General features: G+C 38.0%; 1 protein-coding gene across 4 annotated transcripts; it reads right to left on the bottom strand.

Annotated features, from left to right (window-relative positions):
• Window positions 1–85: 85 nt before the first annotated feature.
• On the bottom strand, window positions 86–22323 carry LOC126366270 (cytochrome P450 4d2-like). 4 transcript variants are annotated; one of them, XM_050009343.1, is made up of 11 exons: window positions 22083–22323; window positions 17065–17171; window positions 9516–9606; window positions 7715–7903; window positions 7209–7278; window positions 6536–6732; window positions 4789–4898; window positions 3792–3925; window positions 3258–3358; window positions 1728–1913; window positions 86–1104 (listed from the first exon to the last, which is right to left on the bottom strand). In XM_050009343.1, the coding sequence occupies exons 1-11, from the start codon at window positions 22231–22233 to the stop codon at window positions 950–952; spliced, it is 1491 nt and encodes a 496-aa protein (XP_049865300.1). In that variant the 5' UTR covers window positions 22234–22323; the 3' UTR covers window positions 86–949. The 4 variants fall into 4 exon arrangements, with proteins under 4 accessions (XP_049865300.1, XP_049865301.1, XP_049865302.1 ...); XM_050009344.1 differs by lacking the exons at window positions 17065–17171; window positions 22083–22323 and adding exons at window positions 14452–14558; window positions 15195–15450; XM_050009345.1 differs by lacking the exons at window positions 17065–17171; window positions 22083–22323 and adding an exon at window positions 15195–15333.
• Window positions 22324–24197: the final 1874 nt, after the last annotated feature.

Raw genomic sequence — 24197 nt, 5'->3', positions numbered from 1 at the left:
ACTGGTTGGAAACTAGCCTATTATTATTTTTTGATTGTCTCCTTCCCGTAAACTATTACATTTCTAAGTTAGAAAAACTACAGAATTCAGGTTAAAATTTTATTAACAAATGTACCTTTGCACAAACAAAATTTTGTAGATTATTTAGGACCTCTAGGACAAAAGCAGCTAGAGGTAACTAAGTTAGCATCCTACTTTTACATAGCTTATCTTCAAACTAAACTACTCCCAAACCGAAATCCTGTATGAATACCAGACACAACAGCATAGTACATTAAAATTAGTACTGCCTACTCTATTTATGGGCATGTACGGTCACAAGCATTAATATGAATACACTTTGGTACCATGTCACATTAACTTTTTTGACAAATTGAACTGTAAGTCTCGCTAAATGTCAAATATGTTAGTGCGACAGAGTCCTAAAGTGGATACATTATATTGCTCATGACTGTACAAAAGGGACAAGGGACTATGCAATATTCACTCAGCAATTTAACATTAACGTTCCCCAAAAATAATATAGATGGTGCTGTCAAGATTTAACGTGATAATTACCTATTTTCTCGTTACTTGGGTGCTCAATTATTCAAAAAATAATTGTTGCTTAGTATTTGGATCGCATTATGTATAGAATTATGTTTATTTTTGTCAGAATAATAAAGGGAGGAAAATGTAGTTGAGCCGGGATGTTAAAAAAATTGTCATCATTTATACCCAAAGACAAAGATAAAAGATGCATGTCTGTTATCTATGAAATTAGAAGGTTCAACGAAGGAAAATCTTTACAGCGTCATCTTTATTATTTTTTGAGGAATTTAACTTGGAAAGTCCCTCATTAAGTATCTCCTTTATTTATTTATCATATAATTATGATTACAGACCTGCATAAGGTCTTCAGACCGATTGCAAGTGGTGACAAAATAAGAAAAAAATATATGTATAATTATCAGCTCCTACGTATCATTTTAACATGGACACCGTTCTTCGACCGCAGGATCAAATCTGCACTTAGTAGGGGCTCTTTGTTGCTAGGTAACAACTTGAAGGATCTGATGACAGCAGACATCGTTACTTTAAGCTCCATCATGGCGAACTTTTGACCTGCAACGAAAACGTAGACAATACAAACACTTTTACAAACACACGTAACGGCTTCCGTGGTCCAGAGGTTGAGCGTTGGGCTTACGATCCGGATGTCCCAGGTTCGAATCCCGGTGGGGACGTATCACAAAAATCACTTCATGCGCTCTGCAGGGTTAAAATGCGCAACGTGATAAAATTATCGATGGATTCAATAAATTTTGTAGAAATCGATGTTTGTTTTTTTCCCTAACATGCGTGCCACTTCCGAGAGTAAGAGGATCCGTGCTTCGGAACAACGTTAGGCTGCGTTTCCATTGACGCGAAGATGTGCAGGAATCGACCAATCACCACGAGAAAGACAGAGCGTCTTCCTTTTTCGCTCTCTCGAACGCTGTGATTGGTCGAATCCGCACATCTCCGCTCATCTCCGCACAGCTCCGTGTCAATGGAAACGCAGCCTAAGCCGTTGGTCCCGGTTACTACGTACTGACTTACGTACGTAGACGTTACATGAGTCACGTCAGTGGCCTTTGGCGGCTCAATAATAACTCTGACACCACGGTTGATGTGGTTGGTAATCCTCCTCGTAAGGTCTCTCACCACCTAAATATTTTGCTAAGGCCGCCACTGCCTTCGTATACCTATACAATTACGGGGTCCGGCGCTAAAGGGAAGCCAACTGAACGCATTCTTGGATTCTTTGGAATCGTTCTGGAACCTCTCCGGGATGAATTCTAGCGGGTCCGAGTATACTTCTTTGCGGCGCTGCATGTGGAATATGTCGAATATAACGGAGGTGTTGCTCGGCAGGTGAAGGCCAGCGACATCTAGGGACAAAATAACATAATGCACAGGTCATCATCATCAGCCCATTAACGTCCCCACTGCTGGGGCACGGGCCTTCCCTATGGATGGATAGGGAGATCGGGCCTTAAACCATCACGCGGGCCCAGTGCGGATTAATGGTTATTAACGACTGCTAATGCAGCCGGGACCAACGGCTTAACGTGCCTTCCGAAGCACGGAGGAGCTCGAGATGAAAACTTTTTTTTTGTGGTCACCCATCCTATGACCGGCCTTTGCGAAAGTTGCTTAACTTCAACAATCGCAGACCGAGCGCGTTTACCGCTGCGCCACCGAGCTCCTCACACAGGTAAATAACATACATATATCCCAATGAGAGACTTTCCAAACGACGTTCCCCAATAAGAATACATATGGCGCCGTACAGATTTCCCTTCGTTTAACACGTTGACAGTCCAGTGATCCATATATCATGGGTCATGACGGACTAGCTCCATAAGTCCGTGACCCATACTTGTTCAGAGCCCTGAGTGCGGCCTTTGAAAGTTCTAATTTTTTCATGATAGTATGAGATATGGTTTACTTCCTATTGCACTCAATAGGTATTGTGAAGTGTTTAGAATACATTTACTTATTATTATTTCCGTTTTTAACAGGACGTATAAAAAATAAGGTAATATGCGGGACTTACAAGGAAGTCAAAACATTTCGTATGGGGACTGTCAACGTGTTAAGCTTCTAATTTCATGCATCTTATAAGTATCTTTGTTTTTGGGTATAAAAGATGACCCTTGTTATTATAGGAAACCAAACACAACACATCTTCCACCTATTATTATTCTGATCAAAATAAAAAGAAGCAATATAGGTACTTAGTGACATAATTATATGTATAGGTACTTATCTTAAGTATCTGATTCAAATATCAAGCCAAGCAACAATTATTTTGATATGTGCCTCTGCCATTACTTACGTAATATTTTTGAATAATTATGTACCCGAGCAAGAAGAAAATAGTCAACTATCACGTTAAATCTGTACCTCGTCGTCTATATTTTTTGGGAAATGTGGCCTAAAATGCCCTCTGACTGGGATACAGTTCAAATTCAAATTCAAAAATATCTTTATTCAGTAGGTAACATAGTTACACTTTGAATCGTCAATTTTTACATAACGAATGTCTCATCCGCCTAAAACTACTGTAGCTTCTCACAACCTGTATAGCCGGGGAAAAAAGCTGCAAGAAAAACCTCGGCACAATCGGAGGTGAGAACCCTCAGCGCTCCCCATTGTCCAGCCAAGTAGTTACTGGAATCTGAGGCAAACTTATAACAAGGCACGTCAAAAAAATAAATGTAGTGACGTACCTGTGTCGCGAATAATTAATCTCTCGATGAAAGGGACGGAAGGATACAGTCGCAACGATTCCCTGATCACGCATTCCAGGTATTTCATTTGAGCCAGTTCACTGTGGAGTAAAACATATTTTTAACATAAAATATATATTAGCTTTCAATACAATCATTGTACCGCGGTGTCTAGCTACCTAAGTAAGTAAATGTTAATCAAGTTCTTCAGCAGGAAAAACTGGAACGTTTTATAATTAAAACACATAATAACGGGTTCTTACCGCGTTTAAAATCACACAGTCCGGGACTAAAATTCTCAATGTGCATTCCAACGCACGGATCATCTTACTTTTGGACAAACAGGTGATCAGCCTGTAATGTGTTGTGTGTTATGCCTGTGTGTGTGCAAAGAGTTTTGTGATTTTTCCTCACCAGGATTTGAACCCGGGACCTCCGGACCGTGAGCATAACGCTCAACCCCTGGGCCATCTTCGAACGCCTACTGCCTTTATGTAGGTAACACGTAGGTAGGTAAATTATTTCAATTCATACTTGTAAGTAGGGTCTCTGTCCATTTCATCGCCGAATATAGATCGCTGTTCGCTCAGAAGTTTTTCTTGCACGTCGTTTCGTTTTGAAATGCAAAACATGCAGAATACAATTCCAGATGTAGTAGTGTCATGGCCCTGGAAACAGCAGTTATAATAAATTAATAATTTAAAGAAAGAAAGAAACGTTTATTATATAGGGACACCACAGTAACAAATATAAAACAAATAACAAATATATATTATAAAACACATAACTTACAATCAAAACACATAATAAAAACAACTTACACGAGAAATACAAATAATTGAGTGTATGAACTGGTCAACGATTCGCCAGAATGGGATTGGGCTCGATATGTTTGGCGCATGCACCCTGATCGTTGGGCGCGGATCGTCACGTATTGGGTGCCTTATGACGGGTATAGGCGTCGTGGTAGATTTCGAAAGAGATGACCTGACAGTTGGACGCTTGCCCGAGGGGCTGGCTGGAGTACACAACAAGACCGCGAAAAATGGAAGGAGGAAGAAGAGGCCTTTGCCCAGCAGTGGAGTCTTGTAGGCTAGAATTAATAAGATTAGGATAATTTGGTAAAAATAACTGGTAAAATGGTCTGAAAATAATCCGGTCCAGTATATCCCACTAGAAGACAAAACACGATAAACTATAATGAAGATAAAAACTTGAGAAGGATCGAACAGAAACTCAAATAGGAAAGTTATTTAATATGGAAGAAAAATTGAATTAAAAAAATATTTTTATAATCTCTCTCTCTCTCTCTCTTTATTTAAGAGCTGCGCTCTTATCGGTGGAGTAATCGCCATGTATGCATTTTTATAATGCTGATCGTAAAAGTTTATATATACCTATGAACTTATTGATATATATTATGTGTACCTACCTAGATAATAACTATTTAGGTACAGACCAACTTACTGAGTATGTGGTACCTATATTATTTATTATTTGCAAATTATCATAAAAGAGATAGTATACAAACCTCAAACATGAAGGTGTCCACTTCCTCTCTTACTTTCTCATCATCAATTCTACTCCCGTCTATTTCTGCCATCAACAGCAAGTCCAGGAAAGCGTGCTTGTTTTTTATACCTTGAAACAAAAGATGCAGACTGTACGGTCACGAGTATTAATATGTATACACTTTGGTACCATGTCACATTAACTATTTTGACAAATTGAACTGTAAGTCGTCACTAAATGTCAAATATGTTAGTGCGACAGAGTCCTAAAGTGGGTACATTATATTGCTCATGACTGTACTTACTATGTGAGAGCCAAGGGCAGATCTGAAGGGGTTATGGGTAATTATTTTAATTCTCTATGGAGATAGGCTGTCTATGACCCGCAGAGCTAATATGCGTAACGTGATAAAACGTCGAAATGGATAAGTTTGATTTTCCTTAACATGCGTGCCACGTGATTTTGTTTGTATTTTGACAGAACGACATGACTTATTTGGGTTCACATATTAGCACCAATCGACAATACGACATAGTTACTCGTATATCGTCAGAATCGATAAAATGACCGTGACAAAAATTTTTAATTTTGCGCATGTTAGCCCTACTGGTGAACCCCCTGACATAAAAGCTGGATAAGAGCCATGTCAGGGGCCTTTGGCGGCTCAATAGTAACCCTGACACAAGGGTTGATGAGGTTGGTACTTCACCTCACAACCCACACAATAGAAGAAGAAAAAAGCTGGATTCTTTTTTTTATCTTTGATGGGTTGGTTCTTGGATTCGCTCTTGGTGAGAGCAACATGGACTTCCCGTGTTGCTCATTACATCTGAGTGATGTACGTAAGTACTTACTAGTGATTATTTTCTTAAATGAATGTTAGGTTTTTTGATAAATAAAATTACCCTTAATTACCCCGATCTGGCGGTTTTATTCGATTGCCAAGACTGTGGTGATAGCACCAAAATTAATAACTTGGTAAGTACCTAAACACTTGATAAAATCGTGGATTTTCCGGATCTTGAGTTCCATCTGTTTTTACGAGATATTTATTGTTTTAACAATTATGAATTTCTACGTTTAGAACGTCGTCAACATATTATCGTCTAATGACAAGCTAGAAGCAATAACTGTTTTTTTTATGTGAGTTATTGTAAGTACCCAGTTGTAGACCTAGAAGGATGTACATTGACCAAATTGGAGACGTCTTTGAAAAGGTTCAGTACGATGTAGGTACTCTGAACGGGCGGCGTGCGTGTATGAAACGATTGATGAATGTGGAGGAACCAAGAGAAGTGTGTCAGGATCGAAGCAAGAAGTTTATGTACGTATGTATGTATGTTATTGTAAGCATTATTTACTTGGCCGGATAAATGGGGAGCGCTGAGGGCTTAAGGAACTCTAAAAATGTCAACCGACTCTACAATAGATAATTAAATACAGAAATATTATTTAAGCGTTTCATCGAGGTGACGCACGACCCGAGGATTGGCAGCTATTTTTGTCAGAGGGATAGTTTAGCTGTTCAAAGGGGAAATGCTGCCAGTCTTTTGGGCAGTTCGCCTCGGTGTGATGCTTTAGAAGAGTTTTTCTATTTGTAAAGAATTGTATACTGTTATGTGTTTGTGGATTTAAAAAAATAAGATATTTAAATACAACAATCGATAGGTTTATGAGACACCGCTTTTGATTGTAAAATGTTTATTATTACTTTGAATAAAAAAAAAAGAAACAAAAAAGAGCAATGTTACAGCAAAAAATCTAACCAAATTCGGAGTGAAGTTTTAATTCAGAGATGTTCATTTTCTTCAGTTCTTCACGTCTAGCTTCGATTACTTTCATGGTTTGTCCATGAAGGACTTTCAGAGCTCTGTCCTGCCTCCCCTTGTGTGGTAACAGGTTGAATATAGCGTCCTCTGCTACTATGGGATTGCGCATTCTCGTTGATATTAAGCTGCTTAGTCTGAAATATGGAATTGGTGTTTGAATTTTGATCACACATTTAATTTTCCGTTTCGATAATTCCACAGACGAGATAATATAAATGGTCGATTTATTATTTTTATCTGTGGTTAATTGTCTAGTTTCCAACTAGTGAAATCAGTTACTTTTTGCTAACGTTCTTAATTTGAATTCGTTCTCAAGTTGGTAAATTTCAGGAATTTCACATTCGGGCACGACAAAATGAAGATTTTCATAACAACAGGAAACTCATGTTCGTAAATTATCGGGCTGGGTAGGGACATGATAGGTACAACTTGCGGGCGAACTTGGTATACTGAGTTTAGGCAACTCTTTTCCTATAAATATACACAGTATGATTATGTAAAAAACATAGTTCCTTTTAAAACATTGGAATAATAAGTTAAGAATAATAATTTTATGTCGTTCGCCTTACTCCCGGTTAAGTACACAGTATCGGTAGGTAAGTATACTCACTCTTCGATTGACTTTACGTATTCGGATTTACTGTTTTTTTGTGCATTTACACAGACTCCCATGATTGATTCTGGAAGTTAAAAAGACTAATTGAAAAAGTGAAATAAGTAATTTATAAAAGGTATTTAAGTGCCTCGCTTTTACTTGTGTTACCTAAATGGTAAAGCAATCGTTTGTATCAACTTACTTTACCTACGTAATTATGATCTGTTATTTGTTTTTCGCTAGGTACAATAAACTGTTAGATAAATAAACAGTAAAGTAAGTAAATAAACAAATGTATTATAGTTTATTTCTTGGTGAATATGTCCTACTAGTTGTAAGTCTATGGTATAATGGAAATTGAGCCATAAGGCCCGAACTACACTATGGCTAATTACTTATGTAAGTAGGTATATAATGATTAAAATAAATTGTATTGAAAGTTTAAAATATAATAATATCTCTACGAATAATACATCTCCGCGTCGTCGGTAGAGTCTGGACAAACACTGTTCTCTGCTTACCCGTAACATTATCTAAAGCAGCCAAAGCAATAATCGGGAACAAATCAAAGGAAGTGTTGCCATCTGCAAGCTTATTCAACTTTTCTGTTAATATCTTCGTGTTCTTGCAGAACACTGGCAGGAAATTCTGCAAAATGTTGAAATGGAACGCGGGGGTCAGGAACTTGCGATGTGTTTGCCATCGGTTTCCTGAAAAGAAAAAATATACAGGATACTATAAATATTTGATTTTGGACTTTTATGTTTTCTGCACACAGAGCTGGGCTTTTAAATGATACGCAAGTAAAATAAATACCCAGTTAGCGGTAGTCAGCTATACAGGGTGTTAGTAACATCGTATAATATAATACTAAGGGGGGTGATTCAGACCATAATTCTGAGTTAATATCAAGTGGAATTTTCCGTCGCAAAATTCACTATTTTTTTATATTTTTTAAATTAGTTTCAATTGTATACTTTTGCCATGGAAAATTCCATTTGATATTAACTCAAAATAATCATCCGAATCACTGCTCTCAGTATTTGTTACTATGTCACTTACACCCCATACAAGTACATACAGGTAATACAAGTACGTATGGGTGTTAGTGACACCGTAACGAATACTGAAGGGGATGATTCAGACCATGATTCTGAGTCGACATAAAGTGGAATTTCCTATCGTATAAGTCATGAAAATTATATTATTTTTTAAAATTATTTTCAGTTATATACTTTTGCGACGTAAAATTCCACTTAATATCAACTCAGAATCATGGTCTGAATCATCCCTCAAAGTTTTCGTTACGATATCACTAACACCCTGTATATAAAGACTCCAAGCATAGCTAGGCTATTATATTGCAGGTCGGCTGTGTACGCGGAGGGTTGCACCGTTTTCTGCAGGCTCTGCACGGTAAAGACGTCGCGCGCGGCGCGTATTATATCGAGGGTCTCGATCAATGGACGCAACGAATGCAATCTACGTGGATAAACGTCGAATGGCTATTTGTCAAAGCTCTCGATATGATGAGAGACTTTCCAAAAACAATATAGATGGCGCTGTACAGATTTTCCTTCGTTTAACCTTCTAATTTCATGGATAACAGACATAGGTATGCGTGTTTATTCTTTGTTTTTGGGTATAAATGATGACCCTTTTTTATGCACCCACGTACGATTACATCTTCCACCCGTTATTATTCTGATTAAAAGAGAAGCAATATAGGTACCTAGCAATATAATTCTATATATTTATTATTATACCTAATGCCATTTAAATATGAAGCAACTTCCATTACATGGTATTTTGGAATAATTATGTACCCGAGTAATGAGATAATAAATAATTATCACGTTAAAGCTGTACAACGTCATCTATATTGTTTTTGGTGAACGTAGCCTGGAAAGTCCCTGATTCGCGCTGAGCGAGCATCCCTTCCTCACTACTCGTTAAGTACGGTCACGAGCATTATATGTATACACTTTGGTACCATGTCACATTAACTTTTTTGACAAATTGAACTGTAAGTCTCACTAAATGTCAAATATGTTAGTGCGACAGAGTCCTAAAGTGGATACATTGTAGACACTTTGGTACCATGTCACATTAACTTTTTTGACAAATTGAACTGTAAGTCTCACTTAATGTCAAATATTTTAGTGCGGCAGAGTCCTAAAGTGGGTACATTATATTTCTCATGACTGTACTACACTTTCTTTTACACGACATCCTTATTACGCGCGGCGTGGTTGCCGCGGGCTGATACTAATAAAAACTATAGATACTTAAGTAAGTACTTAATGGAAAATTATTTTTTACCTGAAGCAGTCAGCAGACCTTGTCCGAGCCACGGTCTTAAGTAGTAGTACGATACTCCTTTCGTGTTGTATTCTGCGTTTGATATTATTGGCTGAAATTAATTATATTACAACGAATTATCATGATTCTACGTACGGTCACGAGCATTAATATGGTATACACTTTGGTACCATGTCACATTAACTTTTTTGACAAATTGAACTGTCAAATATGTTAGTGCGACAGAGTCCTAAAGTGGGTACATTATATTGCTCATGACTGTACGTGGCTTCCATACAAGATTATAAGTAGACAAGATATAGATTATAGACGAAAAGTATATTTTTTTTTACGTGACTTATTATAGATTTGCCGCAGATGGCATTAACTACTTGGTCGGACAAATGGGGAGCGCTGAGGACTCTCACCCGGTACAAAATTTAAGACAACATGCCTGAGGGTGCCGCGCGAAACTCGGCTCAGGGCGTCGTCTGAGAGGAAGAATATTTGAAAGAATTAATCGATTCTAGTGGGTCGATAGCGATAAGTGTTGAATGAGGGAAATCACGCCGGCGGGGTCGGTATCGGGGTTCTGAAGTGTTTGGTGTCGCGAGCTGATTGGCCGCCTCTATGGCTAAAGATGAAAAGTATGACGAATGTTAACTTTAGGTCCTGTAATTATTATTATAGTCAATGCCGTCTGCGTCTATAATTGGCAGGCATACCGGCACTTATGTATAAATTATATTGTGAGTTTGTATATTACTGCTGTTGATGCATCAATAAATATATAAATGTTTTATGCTGCTTCAAATCAATGTGAAAGAAGCCTAGATATTCTACTTTATATTTTGTTTATTATCCCTTGATACACTTTATTTATTTCAATAAGTTATTGTACACAGGATGACACAGAAACACAATATGACAACATGAAGAGACAAAGGCACAACTTATTTTTAACATAAATTTCTTCCAGTAGTTTAATCGACCGTAACTACCTTCTTCATATCTTCTTCGATACAAGAAAACTGTAAATACTTACTAAGTATTAATAATATTGTTGCTATCTATGCGTGGAGATTTGTTATTAATATTGAGACACTACTTAATTGTGAATCCATCTATTTCTCTATACGTTAAATAACTAGGTACATAGATAATTCTAAACTACATTAATAACGACCTCCGTGGTCCAGCGGTTGAGCGTTGGGCTCACGATCCGGAGGTCCCGGGTTCGATTCCCGGTGGGGACATATCACAAAAATTACTTTGTGGTCCCTAGTTTGGTTAGGACATTACTGGTAAGATGATCGGTGCTTCGGAAGGCACGTTAAGCCGTTGGTCCCGGTTACTACTTACTGATGTAAGTAAGTAGTCGTTACCTGAGCCATGTCAGGGGCCTTTGGCGGTTCAATAGTACCCTGACACACGATAGAAGAAGATAGATGATTGAACTGTTATTCTTCCTATAAGTACCTAAATAAATAAATAAGTTGACTTTTAGCATTCAGTAGGTACCTACGTATTTTCACTGAATGGGGATGTCTTTAAAAAAGGTTAAGTACTTACAATCTACTCTGAACCAGCGCGTGTATGAAAAAGATTGATCAATACGGAGGAAGAAAGAGAATTAGGTAGGTTAAGATTGAAGAAAATGAATTTCCATATTCTCTGCTTACCCCCGTGGGAAAAACGCGTCGTATAATACGTCACTCGCTTGCATTGGCGTTTATGAAACCTTTTGTCGTTAAGCGGTAGTTTCACTACCCAAAGCCGCTACGTGGGCAATGTGCACTCAGCTGTAATTAATTGGTTATTACATTTCTCAATCCATATTTGAAGGCTCAGCGATGAAGGAAAACATCGTGAGGAAACCCACATTCTCGAAAAATACAAATTTCGGAGGTAGGTGACCTAACCTGCATTGGGCTGGTTTTCCCTTCGCGGGTTGGGAGGTCAGATAGGATAAAAAACCGGACCTGTCAAATCTTCATATTAGGTAAGCGGACCCTGTGAAAAACGGGATAATGCTAGGGAGATGATGACATTTCTCAATCCATCCAGACCGATGCGTCAAGGTCATAATCGAAATCGGGAAAATAGACGCTATTAGCATAGAATAAGGAATAATACTACGTATAGAAAGGCAACTCTCCGCCCCCCACCAGCTGAGCTAGGTTTACCTCACCCCCTCGAACATAGTTTAGACTTCAATTCTGTGGTTGCAGACGTCACACACACAGATGCGCGTGTACGATAATGTCAATGTGTAGTGTCTGTGTAATAAGAGGTTGTTTGTATGAAGTGTCCGGGGTATGCTATTAGACTAGTTCGAGATCGTGGTTACCATGGTTACGCCCCAACATGGTTATTGCTCTTATGATGATTACAAGTTGGTAAGTTATGAATGTCACTTTACAAACCCTTTCAGGCACGGCAAAATAGAAGTTTAAAATTGTGTGGTGACCACAAGTTGTTCTGACTCAGTCTGCGGCGGCTCTTAATCGATTTTTAGAAAACCTTGGGGGTTAAAATTGCCACATCGAAGCAATTCATCTAAGAAAGCAATGTTGCAATTTGACATTTGCGCATATAAAAGTAAATGCGCAAGGCAAACAAATGTCAAATAGCAATATTGCTTTCTTAGATGAATTGCTTGGATGTGGCCATTTTAACCCCCCTGGTATTTAATGTTGGCTGATGAATTAGGACTGGTATTTAATTTATGAAACAAATAAAAGAGAAGGTGCAGGTCGTGTCGTATCAGGAGGTGAAGGATTTGGCGGGAAGAAGAGAGGAATGGCGATTACACTACCGACAAAAGCGCAGCTCTAATAAAGAAAGAGAGAGAATTAGGCAAATTAACAGTGACAAATCGAGTTCTGTTATCTGTTTACTTCGTAATGTAAGTATCTGGTATCCGTAACCTTGTGTGCTTGTGTATTAGTTCATTGTACGAATAGGATAAGATAAAGTAAATCTACATAATGTTTAATGAGAAAAACAGACGAAGAAATGCTAATTATTAGTCCGGTCAATAAAGGGGTTGTAGAGTGCATGAGAGATTAAGCGATTCTTTCATAAATGTGTTCAGGGTGTTTAGGGAGGTAACATACTAAAAGTCCCCGCTTCTAGGGAGTTGGGAAAAGATCCTGTTTTTAGGTTTTTCGCTAATATCTCGCAAACGGTGCGTCTTAGAGTAAAAATATATGTATTAAATGAAAGCTTATTAAATTTCTTATTCTATGCCATACCTACAGTTCATCATATCCGTCCTAGGACTTCGTACCTACCAAAAGTACCTGAAACTTGTCTTTTGTTATCAAATTTCTGAATAATAAACTACCTACTTATTTTTGAACTAACAGAGCGTCGATTGATATCTTAATGTGGCGAAAATTACAATACCTATATATCTATTTCAATTTGTAAATGATTGGCTAATTTTGTTATTTGTCACATTTTTTCTGAAGGTCACACATCTGAATAACGTTCTGACTACTTATTAAGTTCCTTTTGAGTCTATTTATAATATTATATTATGTCTATGTAAAAAAAATCAAGAGAAGTGTCCACCTATTGTTGTAAAATTGAGATTTGGTACAATTGTGATTGTATTCTAGGATCTTATATGTGCGAATGTTGAGGGTGATGATTCAGAACATGATTCTGAGTTAATATCAAGTAGAATTTTTCGTTGTCATGGTCTGAATCATCCCCCATCTATGGGTGTTAGTGACAGCGTAACAAATACCTACTAAAGGGGATGATTCAGACCATGATTCTGAGTTCATATCAAGTGGATTTTCCTGTCAGAAAATTTGTCGGTAATAAAAATATCGACAAAAATATCTGGCGGGAGGAAGTAGGCCCCCATCGATCAGGGGCCTCAGGTACATGCCCAGAGTGCCCAGTGGGAAAGGGGGGCCTACACAAGATGCTACGAAATTACAAAAGTAAAGGAGGTACGTACATACTTATTGTTACAATGTAAAATTTGTAACTTGCATTATCATTTAGCATGCTATCAAAACATCGCTGAAGAGGCATAATTTATGTAAACTTCAAAATATACCAAAATAGCAGTCCTTGTCATGATGGTATATTATTGCTAGACATAGAAAATGAAAAACAATGTAATCTTACGTACAAACAATAAACAGAAACAATATAGATGGCGCTGTACATAGTTGATTTTGTTTAACTTTCTAATTTAATGGATAACAGACATACGAGTGTGCATCTTTTATCTTTGTTTTGGGTATAAATGATGACCTTTGTTATTACACCCACACACATCTTCCATTCATTGTTATTCTGAACAAAATAAAGAGAAGCAATATTATTTTTTATCTATATTTAGCAACATAATTTTATACCATATCTGACTCAAATATCGAGCAATAATTAGTTTTATATATGCTTCTGCCATTACATTATATTTTTGAATAATTATGCACCCCAACAATGAGAAAATAGGCAATTATCACGTTAAATCTGTACAACGCTATCTATATTGTTTTAAGAGAACGTAGCCTGAAAGTCTTTCATTGGATAAATGAGCAAAAAGTTATGATAAAAATATGAAAAAACTTTAAACGTCTTTTTCTCGAAATGTCCTCTTGATGCTTACGTAATTGTTCCTTTCGAAACGCCAAATACGGAAGACTCGACCGAAACCCTCCTATAACTACACACTCAATTCGTCAGGCCAGCTTTATTGTGTGCAGTGTGACCGGACCTTCAAGTCGAAGTTCGGTTTCGCCAGCCACAACAGCCCACCACAACAACGACCCGGGATAGATATTTAGGAGTCGCCGTCGCCGGATACGGTTTGGACAACATGATGAATTGTTCCTTTCAAGTGACGATAGTATATGTCTCCATGTAGGTAAACAATTTAATATCGTCACAATCAAGTTCAAACAAAGTATACAAACGTAATTAAACCTACCTCAATCAGTTTCGGATCGACCAATACACTGTAATTTCTGGACAGAATAGTGACACTGAAAGCGTTATCGTAATCCTGAACCAATTTATCGACAGTCTGAAGAAACTCTGCAAAAAGTTTTAAAAAAGGGTAAATTTTCGAAAGTACCTTCGTATCCTACGTAATGTCGGTGGCTTAAAATGTTATGTTTTTTTTTGTAAAACACCAGACCTGTCAAATCTTCAGGTTAGGTAAGCGGGCAGTGTGAACACAGGATAATGGGTGGTATAATATGTGCACGATTGTTATATACTTATTTATTATAATTTTCAATTGTTATGTAATTATTACTACATAATAATCGAAAACAAAGTTTATCGCTTAACTTTATCGATATAGATAGGTAGTAACTTCACCGTTACTGTGATCTACATCAGACCTTTATATAATTTTAAAATATTGAAATATAAACCATTTGCCAGTGCTTGTATAAATCAATAAAGGGATGCCTACAATATGGGTCGACTGCGACAAATAGTATCCGAAGTAACGCGCGCACTTATATTCCTTTATTTTTTATGCCACTGAAATTACGTTGGTTTGTATAACTTAAAATAAGTACGTAATACTTAGTCCCACTGTTTTCACCCTGCCTAGTTACTCTTTCTCAAAACTAGAGAGAATAGGCGTTTTTACTAGGTTATCGTACTATAGGTTCAGGTGAGATTGTGGTCCAACGCAAGCTTATTTAAAAAAAATCTTACGTGCGCCATCTCCTAAAAACATGAGCCCATTACCCACTAATGGGAGTGGGAACGGTCCAGGCAAAGTTGTTTTTCTTCGTATTCTCAACACATTTATCCAAAAAGTCAAGATAATTAGGAGCACCACAGCGATTATCGGTATCATGTTATTATTTTTTGAACTATGTAGGTATATCTATTAAAAATATAAGTTGAAAAAAACTCGAATTCGTGCGACTGCTTCGGGAACTAACAACTTACTAGCGTTAAAAGTAGGTGCCTACTGTGTTTCTTGCTATCATGCCTATTTATTATTTCGTGGTTATATTATCTATTATAGATGTTATGATGACTTCTGAGATCAGCCAATTTAAAGCGGCAATACACACGCTTGTAGCTGGCATACTTGCATGCCAGCTACTTTCATGTGTAAACATTGACTGGCATACATGAACTTGGCATGCGAGACTGTGCTGATTTACAAGTTTAGCTTGCAAATGATCCACACTGTATCACGTGCTGATACCTGGCATGCAAGCTACTGCTCTGTATTACTGGCATATGTATTCCCGCCTTTATATTACTTACTTTGTATGTTAATCACTTGTATGAATTACAAACAAATAGATTCGCTCGATGCTCGAGTGTTTAATTATTGTCTCTGTGTGTTTAAAAAGCAAAGTTATATAAAAGTAATGTAGCTGCGGCCAAGTAGTGAAAGCCATTTGCGGTAAATCTATAATAAATCACTTCAGAAAAAAAAAACAAGTAGTATAAAGTACCTGACAAAAGGCAGCAGTAAGTGTCAGTACTATTTAGAAGCGGAGGACAGGGAGTCCTAGTACGGCTTTGAAATAGACTACTCTGGGGGGCATCCCACACTCGTCAGACATAGAGTACTGCGAGGCAGAAGGCGAGAGGGAAACCACTGCCCTATTTTTCACTAAAATGTAACATGGAGAATACTACACGCTGCTTAAATTAGTGATGATGAGTACAAAGTACGCGCCACGAAAGAAATCCCGCGGATTTTAATGTAACTTTGCAAGTTAGAGACAGAAAGGGACTCGAGGCCTTTATTGAGATGTGGTGTTGGAAGAGGATGGAAAGAATAAGTTGGACTGAAAGGGTTACTAATGAAGAAGTGCTCGTAAGAGCAAAGAAAAAGAGACAAATATTGAGAGTTATTGAGGACTGAAGAGGCAATATGATTGGACACTTAATTAGACACGACGCATTAATTAAATACATCATAGAGGTGAAGTTAAAAGGGAAGGGGACGACCAAAGAGAGCTTACATGGAACAAATTAAAAAGAAGGCGAAAGTCGGGTCTTATAAAGATGTTAAAGAATTGGCCTCTGATAGACAAGAATGGAGAATGTTACACCGACAAGAGCGTGGCTCTTAATTTAATGATGATGAATTTGCAAGTCATAATAATTCTATATACCTACGTAGGTATTGCGATAATAGACTTGGACTAGATGAATTGTAGCGTTGACGGCGACCCCCCGAACGGCAACTGCTTGACATCACATCTGTCATCCACTACTGGACAGAGGCCTCCCCCCAATCAACCGGAGGGGGTATGGGGCATACTCCACCACGCTGCTCCAATGCGGGTTGGTGAAGGTTTTTTTTTTGGCCGGGACCAACGAAGCTCCGAAGCACGGAATCATCTTAGTTTTTCGGACAATCAGGTGATTCAAGCCTGAAAAGTCCTCACCAAACAAAGGACAGTCTCACAAAGTGATTTCGACAATGTCCCCATCGGGAATCGAACCCGGACCTCCAGATCTTGAGTCTAATGCTCTAACCACTAGACCACGGAGGCTGTTCATCATCATGTTCAAGATATAACATTTAGGTAATAAGAAAGTTCAGACATACCTCTATTAATTCAGGATGTGTTAGGATGACGTATCTATTAGATAGGATGTACACGAGGACAGCATTGCCGTACTCTGTGGCCAATCTGCCGAGTACTTCTATGAAACCTGTTCAACGAATAACAAACATGTTAAAAAAATATCTTCAACAGGATATTTTTCGATTCGCAGCGGGCTCTCAAGACCAAGTTGACAAGACACTATCTCCATTAAAATTAGTTAAATATACAGGGTGTTAGTGACATCGTAACGAATACTGAGGGGGATGATTCAGACCGTGATTCTAAGTTAAAATCAAGTGGAATTTTTCGTCGCAAAATTCATGATTTTTTTTATTTATTTTTTATTATTTTTAATTGTATACTTTTGCGATCGAAAATTTCACTTGATATTAACTCAGAATAATGAGCTAAATCAGCCCCCTTAGTATTCGTTACGATGTCACTTACACCCCGCGCCAGTACATACAGGTAGCCATACAAGTAGGTATGGGTCTTAGTGACACTGTAACGAATACTGACGGGGATGATTCAGACCATTATTCTGAGTTGATATTAAGTGGAATTTCCTGTCGGAAAATTCATGAAAATGTTTGTGTTTTTTTTTTAATTATTTTCCATTCCATACTTTTGCGACGAAAAATTCCAGTTGATATCAACTCAGAATCATGGCCTGAATCATCCCTCAAAGTTTTCGTTACGATGTCACTAACACCCTGTATTATTGTTGTATATTGTTGTAGAGGAGCTCGGTGGCGCAGCGGTAAACGCGCTCGGGCTGCGATTGTTGAAGTCAAGCAACTTTCGCAAAGGCCGGTCATAGGATGGGTGACCACAAAAAAGTTTTCATCTCGAGCTCCTCCGTGCTTCGGAAGGCACGTTAAACCGTTAGTCCCTAGTCGTTAATAACCATCAAGCCGCACTGGGCCCGTGTGATGGTTTAAGGCCCGATCTCCCTATCCATCCATAGGCAAGGCCCGTGCTCCAGCAGTAGGGACATTAATGGGCTGATGATGATGATATTATTGTTACCCCCTCCGGTTGATTGAGGGGAGGCCTGTGCCCAGCAGTGGGACGTATATAGGCTGTTTATATATGTATATTATTGTAGTTTCTTTGTGTTTTGTACCAACTTGTGTAATAATTATATATTGTATTATGATATAGTACTATTACTAACAGTGAGATGTTAGTGTTTTTTTATGACGAATGTTGTGTTCACTTGTAATTGGTTTACACATTAGTACTGTTTTACTTTGTTTAATTATGTCTTAACTAAATGTGCATAGCTGTAAGAGATCTATTAGTGTGCGTCCGATTCACGCACCGAGGGGTCCGAGCACTTTGCCGCTGGAAAACTATTGTCTTCGAACATCAACAAAACATTATATTGTCACCTGTACGCGGGTCCGTGCTATGCTGAGGTGCTATGATCCCTCGACATGTATCACGAGCTCTCAGATAACGAAGATTTAAGTGACGGGCTGACATCGGTTGCGAACTTAAACATAGAGACGTTTGTAATTGTAAAAATGTTCATAATATGGAATCTTTTTAAGGTAATCTGTCCTCCTCTTTAGTATTATATGATTGGTAAATAAGCAAGTATGGCCGTGAGCTTTGTGAATAATAATAATTTGAAAAAAAAAACATGTTTCACTTGATTAGGTATAAAGACAAGGTCAACATATATTATAAAAAAAATATTTACATATCTATTGGAATTTTGAGTTCCGCGAGGTGCAAAATTTTGACAAAACTAGTTTTTTGCTATCTTGTTACTTTTGACTCTGCCCGCGTCATTACGGATTGAGAGCATCAAATTCTTATATTCTTACGTACAGTCATGAGCAATATAATGTACCCACTTTAGGACTATGTCGCACTAAGATATTTGACATTTAGTAAGACTTACAGTTCAATTTGTCAAAAAAGTTAATGTGACATGGTACCAAAGTTTACACATATTAATGCTCGTGACCGTACTTATAAGTACTTACATTTGTTAATCTATGTCTTCACGGAATATAACTACTATGGTCAAGTCCGTCATATGTCCGTGTTTGGCAAATATCATAACTTGTCGAAAATAGGACTTGACGAATTACCAATTTGACATATGACAGACTTGGCCATAGTCGTGAAATTCTCTTCACGGATAGACGTGATCAGCTCTAAGAAATGAATTATAAAATAACGTTGTTAGATTCGGTGGACAGCTAAGAATGAAATTAAGTAGAATAAAACTGGCTATATTTTAAAAAATTAGAAGATTTTTTAATTATCAAACATCCTATAATTAATTTATTCAACGTTCTTATCAAAGATAAACTTGTCGAAGGTAAACTTGAACAAGAAAACAAATAAAATTTTAATATTCTACAAGTTTGTCTTTCATGATGATGAAGAATGTCATGTCAAAATAAATAAATAAATAAATGTCTTGGTTATCCACCGAAGCTGTCAAATTTTCTCCCGCCAAGTAGTTCATGTACATGTAGTACATGTATTCTCTCTCTCTCTCTATTTAAGAGCTGTGCTCTTGTCGGTGGAGTAATCGCCATTTCTCTCTTCTTCCCGCCAAAACCTTCACCTCCCGATACGACACGACCAGCACCTTCTCTTTTATTTGTTTTATAAATGTTATCCTAGGTCTACCCCTTCCTCTCTTCCCTTCAATTTTTCCTTCTATGATGTTTGTTATAAATGAATCGTGTCGTATCAGGTAGCCAATGATATTAATTTCCTCTCCGGTTCTCTATAGTCTTCAATAGTCTTAGTAGTTTTTAGTTTTTTAGTTTTAGTAAATGTATTGAAGACCAATAATAAAAACGGTTCTCGTGCAAACAGACTTTGGGTGGCAAAGACAATAAAAGAATAAACTATATACGAGTAAAAGAGGTAAAACTCTATAAAAAGATGTGCTATCTTGCACAACATGGTTAATGCCATCTGCGGCAAATCTACAATAAGTCACATAAAAAGGTGTCTGAGGTTACGAAAACAACCTGCCGATCTTCTTATTATCGTGTGGGTTGTAGGAATACCAACCTCGTCAACCCTGGTGTCAGGGTTATTACTGAGCCGCCAAAGGCCCCTGACATGGCTCATTTTAACGAATACATACTGACATCAGTAAGTATTAACCGGGACCAACGGCTTAACGTGCCTTCCGAAGCACGGCTCATCTTACTTTGAGACAATCAGGTGATAAGTCTGTAATGTCCTAACCAAATTAGAGATCACAATGTGATTTTTACCAGCTGATGAACCAAAGAATTAAGTAGGTAGATATAGCAAGTACTTAGTTCGTGATGTGTGGGTAGGTACTTAGTTCATCTTGCGATGGATTACTTTTTTATTTATATTTTTATTTATTTATTTATACACACACATTTGCAACATTACAGATAACGTAACGTGTTAGTTTAGTTATTATCAGTTCGTTGTACTAACCCGCTACTACCTACTATTATATTTGTACAAAATTTTGCTAAATATTTTTCTTCTTCTTTCTATCACTACATAGTATAAAACAAAGTCGCTTTTTCTGTCCCTATATCCCTATGTACGCTTAAATCTTTAAAACTAAGCAACGGATTTTGATGCTGTTTTTTTTTAGTAGATTCAAGAGGAAGGTTTATATGTACGTATAATAACATCCATTAAATAGTGGAGAAATACTGTTAATTTTCAGGTTTTTAATGTGATCTTGTAAATAATTTCGCTTTAAGGTCGCTATAATATATAAATTATAAGGTTGACTGGAAGAAATTTCTGCATGAGCAATGTCCTTATTTTTGTATCTTGTGTCCATTGTGCTCAATAAAGCAACATAATTCTATACATATCTGATACAAATATCAAACAAGAATTATATAAAGCTACAAATCCATTGACTGACTGACTGACTCACTGACTGACATAGTTGTTCTCCCAGAAGGAGCGTCGGGGATAAATATGATGTATGGACGGTGTGATCGGGACCTCCCGGTAAGTATGGGAAAACTTCCAGATCTCGGAACTGCTCCGCATTATTTTTATATACGCCTCTGCCATTAAGTACATATTATATTACTATTATTATTATTATTTATCTTTCATCATCATCAGTCGTACGACGCCCACTGCTGGGCATAGGCCTCCCCCAAGGATCTCCACGACGATCGGTCCTGCGCTGCCCGCATCCAGCGGCTTCCCGCGACCTTCACCAGGTCGTCGGTCCACCTTGTAGCGGGCCTACCCACTGAGCGTCGTCCGACACGCGGCCGCCACTCCAGAACCCTTCCGCCCCAGCGGCCATCGGTTCTCCTCGCCATGTGTCCTGCCCACTGCCACTTCAGCTTTGCAATTCTCTGAGCTATGTCGGTGACTTTATCTTTATATATTTATAATTCTCTCCGAAGAGGCTCAAGTGGCACGGGCCGCTGTTACTGTTTTTTGAAGAAGTGTGAGTGTTATTATTATTATTGTACCTACTTCTAATACCCACTTGTCACCTTATTCACCATGTTTGACGCAAATAAAGTTTCTATTCTATTCTATATTTTTTAATAATTACCTATGTACCCCGAGCAATGAGAAAATAGGTTATTATTACGTTAAATCTGATCAGCGCCATCTTTATTTCTTTAGAGAACGTAGCCTGGAAAGTCCTTGTTGTTGTTGTTGAAATTTAGTTCTGTGCAATCATCATCATCTCCAGCCCATTAACGTCCCCACTGCTGGGGCACGGGCCTTCCCTATGGATGGATAGGGAGATCGGGCCTTAAACCACCACGCGGGCCCAGTGCGGATTGGTGGTTATTAACGACTGTTAATTCAGCCGGGACCAACGGCTTAACGTGCCTTCCGAAGCACGGAGGAGCTCGATATGAAAACTTTTTTTTGTGGTCACCCATCCTATGACCGGCCTTTGCGAAAGTTGCTTAACTTCAACAATCGCCGACCGAGCGCGTTAACCGCTGCGCCACCGAGCTCCTAAATAGCTTATGTTATAATAATATACTATATTACTTACTTGGTCCATCGACTGCAAACAGATGACCATTGCCAAGGAGTGGCAGAGGGGCTGGTCCAGCAATCCCCACTAACTTGCGATCTCTTGCAAAACGCACCCACGAAAATATCATAAACAAACAAGACGTGATAAAAACCAAGAAAATAATCATTTTTAATTCGAAACAAACGTATGTTATAAGCACGAGGCACGACGCGATAGCTTGCCTGCTCAAGTTCAACTACCTATTGACTTGTTAATGCAAAATGCGAATCGCACGTGTTTATGGCGCCGGTTTTACATACAGTCATACATTGGCCCCGATTCCTGCAGACACCTCCTAATTTTATTTTAAGTTATACCCGTCATTTTCTTATCCGCCAAAAAGGAAAGGGACGGATGATTGACAGCTCTTAATTTTAGGAAGAATGAGTAAATGAATGAATAACCCGGGCGAATCGAAAAGGTATCTCGCTGGTATGCAAACCGTTTGACGTATGCTGTCAACATAATTATGTTGGGTTATTAGCCAATACAATTTTTATAGGGTTGTTTTAGATTTATGCTAAAAACTGTTGTGTGTTCCATAAATTTTATAACTGTCGATTACCCGTTGCTTTCCCTTTCGGCGGTTAAGAAAATGATAGATATAACTTAAAATAAATTTAGATGGTGTGCATTGGAATCAGCACCAATATATATGTATATATTTGTTACCTTTCGGCCAAGTAGTTAATGCCATTTGCGGCAAATCTACAATAAGTAACGTCACAAAATAAACATATACGTATTACCACTATAACTGGGTTTGGAGCATACTCCACTTTGCTGCTTCACTGCGGGTTAGTGGAGATATTTTTTAACAGCCGGGACCAATGACTTAACGTGGCTTCTGAAGCACGGAATCATTTCACTTTTTCGGTCAATTGGGTAGTTTCCTACGTCAAAGATAAATTATGAAATTCTGACTAATTTCATAGATACCTAACAGATATAGTATGCATCTTTTATTTTTGTTTGGGTATTAATGATGACTCTTTTTATTAAACCCAGGAACATTTACCTACATCTTCCATCCTTCATTATTCTGATCAAAATAAAGAGAAGCTACCTATACAGATACCCCCTCCGGTTGATTGAGGGGAGGCCTGTGCCCAGCAGTGGGACGTATATAGGCTGTTTACGTACGTACGTACCTATACAGGTAGCAACATAATTCCATACATAATTTGATCCAAATAACAAGCAATGTGGAGCTCGGTGGCGCAGCGGTAAACGCGCACTGTCTGCGATTGTTGAAGTTAAGCAACTTTCGCAAAGGCCGGTCATAGGATGGGTGACCACAAAAAAAAGTTTTTATCTCGAGCTCCTCCGTGCTTCGGAAGGCACATTAAGCCGTTGGTCCCGGCTGCATTAGCAGTCGTTAATAACCATCAATCCGTACCGGGCCCGTCTGATGGTTTAAGGCCCGATCTCCCTATTCATCCATAGGGAAGGCCCGTGCCCCAGCAGTGGGGACGTTAATGGGCTGATGATGAACAAGCAATAACTATAATTAAAACACATAATAACGGGTTCTTACCGCGTTTAAAGCAGGGATATGAGACTCCCGATATTTCGACACTGTTGCAAGTGCCTTGATCACTTAAAACAATGTATAAGCAATAACTATTTGTATATATACTTTTACTATGCTTCTACTTCTTCTTCTTTTTTTATGCGTCTTTCTTTTTTTTTGAGGGCAACCCCTGCCCTATTTTTCCCCTAAAAAAGTAAGCATGGAAATGCTGCACCGACAAGAGCGTGGCTCTTAAATTGATGATGATGATATATACTTCTGCCATTGCATTGTATTTTTGAATAATTATGTAATTAACATGTTAAATTTCGACAGCGCCATTATTATTTTAGCAACATTTTTTTTTATACAATTTGTTTATTTTAAGTAATGTAAGGGCATTGGGTCATTGGCAAGAAGTGAACCACAAACAGTTCCAATTTAGGTACAAAAAGAACATTATTTTAGGATCAGACAAGCAAATAAATTGCATAAAATTACAATAAAATGAATACTAAATTAACCAGAAGGTGAACGTCTTGTGTGCTGATTTTGCTTTTGTTACTAGGCTTATAAAT

The sequence above is a fragment of the Pectinophora gossypiella genome, chromosome 4 (assembly GCF_024362695.1).
Source record: "Pectinophora gossypiella chromosome 4, ilPecGoss1.1, whole genome shotgun sequence".
Lineage (NCBI taxonomy): Eukaryota > Metazoa > Arthropoda > Insecta > Lepidoptera > Gelechiidae > Pectinophora > Pectinophora gossypiella.
Note: the sequence above shows the minus strand (reverse complement) of the source record. Positions and strands in the feature narration are given on the sequence as shown.

Excerpts from the sequence above, each read along its gene's own strand:
- LOC126366270 (XM_050009343.1), bottom strand. The coding sequence starts at position 22,233 with ATGATTATTTTCTTGGTTTTTATCACGTCTTGTTTGTTTATGATATTT. Across the intron at positions 3,359-3,791 it reads GACAGAGACCCTACTTACAA|TGAACTGGCTCAAATGAAAT; the intron begins GTATGAATTGAA and ends TTTACTCCACAG. Across the intron at positions 1,105-1,727 it reads CGGACCCCGTAATTGTATAG|GTCAAAAGTTCGCCATGATG; the intron begins GTATACGAAGGC and ends TTTTCGTTGCAG.